The following is a 4,118-nucleotide window of genomic DNA, read 5'->3' as shown; positions in this document are numbered from 1 at the left end:
TCTGTCCACCAGAGGACGCTCTACAACGTCCCTGTTAGTGATGGTGTTGCATAGTCTGTCCACCAGAGGACGCTCTACAACGTCCCTGTTAGTGATGGCGTTGCATAGTCTGTCCACCAGAGGACACTCTACAACGTCCCTGTTAGTGATGGTGTTGCATAGTCTGTCCACCAGAGGACCCTTTACAACGTCCCTGTTAGGGATCCCGAGGCGTTCCCGGGCCAGGTTGGAGATATAACCTCTCCACCTAGTCCTGGGTCTTCCCCAAGGCCTCCTCCCAGCTGGACGTGCCTTGAGCCCCTCTCTAGTACTTATTTTATAAATGAACTCTCTGCTTCATGTTACAGGTAGATGCCAGTGCATCTTACAGGATGAACCCGCTAGCTGCCCTCAACATTGACCGCAACGCTGTGGGAGAAAACTACCGCCCCTTGGGAGGAGTCTTCTACCCCGGCATCCACCCCCTCTCTGCAGAAAAGCCCCAGGAGGCTGGCTCTCTCCCGCTGGGCTACGATCTCCTGTACAAGCCAGGTGTAACGCTCCTGGATGGACAGAAATCCGGATATGTTGGACTTTATAAGACCCAGCCCCAGGGGTTACAGAAGCCCCAGGTGGTCCCTGCTGCAGGAGTTGACGGTTCAGGGATGGACCGCCGAGTATTGCCCAGCGATAAGCAGTCAGACCTGGTCTTGACCGGCGCCGGCAGCTTCCTGAGGTTGCCGTGGATCAGCCCTTACGCTGATGCAACAATGTACCCCTTCCTGGACATGGCGTACAAGGCGTCCTTCCTTTCCCAGCCGTCCCCCTTCCTCCACCAACCGCTGGCGTATCAATCCTTGTGTGCGACAGGGGGCGGTGCACCTGGGGAGGAGAGACTTTACTACCTGCCTCATTACGGCCAGGCGCATATTTCCCCCCCGATGGGGTCTTTAATCAGAATCCCTACGGCAACTCCAGCCCCTTCTGTCCTTTCCCCTCTTCCTCACTCCCAGGAGAAGACATTGGAAGGCCTCGGTCCTCAGGTTCACCAGGAAAAGTCGGCCTTTAGTCCCCAGATCCACCAGGAGCCCCAGCCTCAAGCAAGCAAAGGAAGTAGTGGTGTTCCTGTCAGCAGTTCAGCTAGCACTTCTGCTGTAGATTCACCCGCAGTTACACATCCTCTGAGCTTAGTTTCCCCACCCCAACAGCTCAAAACCACCGCTACAGACCTCCAGAAGGCGCTTTACAGAAGCACCACCTCGTCCTCAGCCTCAGTGTCAGCGTCGCTCCCCTTTTTCACGGGCCAGGCCAAAGAAAAAAACTCCTCAAACCGCTCAAATGCAGAGACGTGTTCATCACCTGCCAAGACATCACTGGACAGAACTGGACCTCAAAAACTTGCCAAAAACCCCGTGGACATACCCTCGCATCTGTCTGCCAAAGAGTTGGAAGCATTCACAACTGGATTCCCATCCAAACTAGATTCCAGGGCCAAGTTTTTACCACCAACTTGTTACGGGTTGCTAACCAGTAAGGACCAAAAACTTAAGCAGGGTCGAACCCTTCCTGTTACACCAGAAAAGACTCCAGATCGTCCTGAAACGATCGGCAGTGTACCCTCGAATTGGGTTGTCCCGGGTCCTTTATCTGCCGCTGACGGCTCGGACCACAGCAGAAGCTCCCAAATTATAAAGAAAAACAAGAGCTTAGAGAATGTTTCTCACAATCCACAGCCTCAAAACTCCCCTGGCTCCAAGACCGTCGAGGTAAGAAGCATCCCTGCCTCCCAGGGAAGACCCTCCGCATCGTGTCCTTCCCCAAAGGCCAAAGTCGAATGGCAACGAGCGCCTCCTCCAGATTTGGAGAAAGCCCAAAGACTAGAAGAGACTCGTCCCGGGAAACAGAGCATCACTAAACCAGAACTTCACGAACTTCATCCACTGCAGAAACAGCAGTCTCGTTTGGGGGGGACTGGAAACTCCTCCAGTGATATCTACGACTCCTACCTCCCTCCTGGTTTAGGGTACACCAACCGCTACATCCCGTACTCCGTTGCTGAGAATATGTCCTTGCAACGCATGACGACACCCGGCAAAGGACCCGTCTACACACACCCCGCCCTGCTCGGCAACAGCAGCTTTTACCAACCAAAACATGGACTTCCTTATATTGGAGTCCATCCCAACCAGGGGGACTTTATGGCGTACCAGAACTCTCAAGGAATGGCGCCTCCGTCTGTTTCCTCCCATGCTAGTCTCAAGCAAATTGAGACCCAAGACAAAACCTGGAACTTAGATCTGAACCGGGACCAGGATAGGCTGGATGTTGACAGCTCCCAAAACAGGGACAAAGGGAGTGAAAAGTCCACAAACAAAACCATCACAGCTTCAAGCAAAAGCCTCCCTTGTACCAGAGAGGAGGTCTGCATCGAGCTGGTCCAGGAGGAGCCGGGTGATGGTTTGTCCATCACCATGCACAGCTCCAGCTTCAGAGATTCCTCTAGGCTTGGCGCCGAGAGCTGGAACCAAATCCCAGACAGAGGTCCTCCGAAACCGCCTCCTGCCACCCAGGCTGCCGTGCAGAGACCAGACTTAAAGCCCAAGAACAGGAATAACTGGAGGTAAGTAACCCATAGACCGCATATCAGTGGACAGAGGATGCGTACTGTCCCCCATTGTTCTGTGGAGATCTGCTATGAGTCCCCCCCCCCCCCCTCCGCAGGAGATCAGATATAATGCAGCTTTAAGGACCCCCCCCCCCCCTCAGCAGCTTGCTAGTGCCTTTAATAATTTCAGTGTTGATTGTAATAAAGAAATGTAACATTAACAACATCCTGATCTCTCTCTCTGATCTCTTCTTGTTTTCATCGTCATAGCGACGACGTCCAGGAGGACACCCTCGAAAAGGAGGAGTCCCTGAGTCCGATCCCAGACCTCCCCGAGGAGCAGACGATGCGCTGCGCTCGGACGTCTCCACGGCAATTTTCAAGAAAGTCTAAAACCGGAGTCTGTGGTGCTGAAGACTCGGATCGGCCTCACGTCAACACAGACCCAGGACACAACCCGTTGGACAGTTGTTGGCGTGACAACGCCAAACCTAACTCCGTGGCAACCGAAGAGTTCACAAAGAGTTCATCCTTTGGGGACAGATGTTCATCAGAAAGTCCCAAGTTGAATCCCCGGGTCCCAGGACTTATGAAGACCAGGTCCCTAGAGTGTGTTAGCATCAACCCGAGAAGTCCCCCATGCAACCGAGATCTGAACGGAGACGAAGCGACGTCAAAGACCTCGGACAACACAGATGTTAACCTTGAGAAAAACTACAAAAATGGCAACCAATCGGATCCGTATATCCTTGAGAAGAACTACAAAAATGGCAACAAATCGGATGCTTTTAACCTTGAGAAAAACTCCAAAAATGAAAACCAATCGGATCCTTATAACCTTGAGAAAAACTCCAAAAATGGAAACCAATCGGATGCTTTATGTCTCTCAGAAGGGCCGACGTTGAATCCCCGGCCTCCATTTTGTGTCGACTCTGACCCAAGCGGAGATCCACCTCCAGTCAGCGGACATTTTGTGGGTCCATGTTGCAGAAACCTGAACCCCCTAACGTCTGAATCTGGACCGACCCACGGCAACCCCAGATGTCCAACTTCCATGCGTCCAGACTGCGGAGACAGTCTCCGAGCGCCTGCGTGTGGAAGTTGTTGTCCAGATTGCAGAAGTGCGCCCCCCAGAGGCGAGTCTCTGGGGTATAAGAGAGACCGGGTCCTGACATTTGGGGGCAGTTTTCAGCCCGTTTCACCTGGAAATCCCACAAATGGAGGCTTTAATCTGCCGGATCTGAGTCAAGACAACCGGAAATGTGACGGTCTGTCCTCGGGGCTCGGCAGCGGAGACGTGGACAGAGACGATGGGGACAACGTGGACTTTCCGGAGGGGGACGGGGACGGGTCTTGCTGCGGCAGAGACCGGCGCTGCGGCCTCACCAGACGCATCGCCAACTCGTCCGGGTACGTAGGAGACCGCTTCAGAAGCACGAGCACGGAGCTGTTCTCCAGCAGGGAGCAGAAAGCACTGCAGGTACACACACACACACACACACAGGTACACACACACACACACACACACACACAC

The 4,118-nt window shown here is 53.6% G+C and overlaps 1 protein-coding gene across 1 annotated transcript; it reads left to right on the top strand.

The window, feature by feature from the left end:
• Nucleotides 1-338: 338 nt before the first annotated feature.
• On the top strand, nucleotides 339-4,064 carry LOC117940385 (BCL-6 corepressor-like; the record flags this gene model as incomplete). Its single annotated transcript, XM_034865696.1, has 2 exons — nucleotides 339-2,599; nucleotides 2,855-4,064. Coding segments are annotated over exons 1-2 (3,471 nt in total), but the record flags the coding sequence as incomplete, so codon positions are not given.
• Between the last annotated feature and the right edge of the window lie 54 nt (nucleotides 4,065-4,118).

The sequence above is a fragment of the Etheostoma cragini genome, unplaced genomic scaffold (assembly GCF_013103735.1).
Source record: "Etheostoma cragini isolate CJK2018 unplaced genomic scaffold, CSU_Ecrag_1.0 ScbMSFa_2355, whole genome shotgun sequence".
NCBI lineage: Eukaryota > Metazoa > Chordata > Actinopteri > Perciformes > Percidae > Etheostoma > Etheostoma cragini.
Note: the sequence above shows the minus strand (reverse complement) of the source record. Positions and strands in the feature narration are given on the sequence as shown.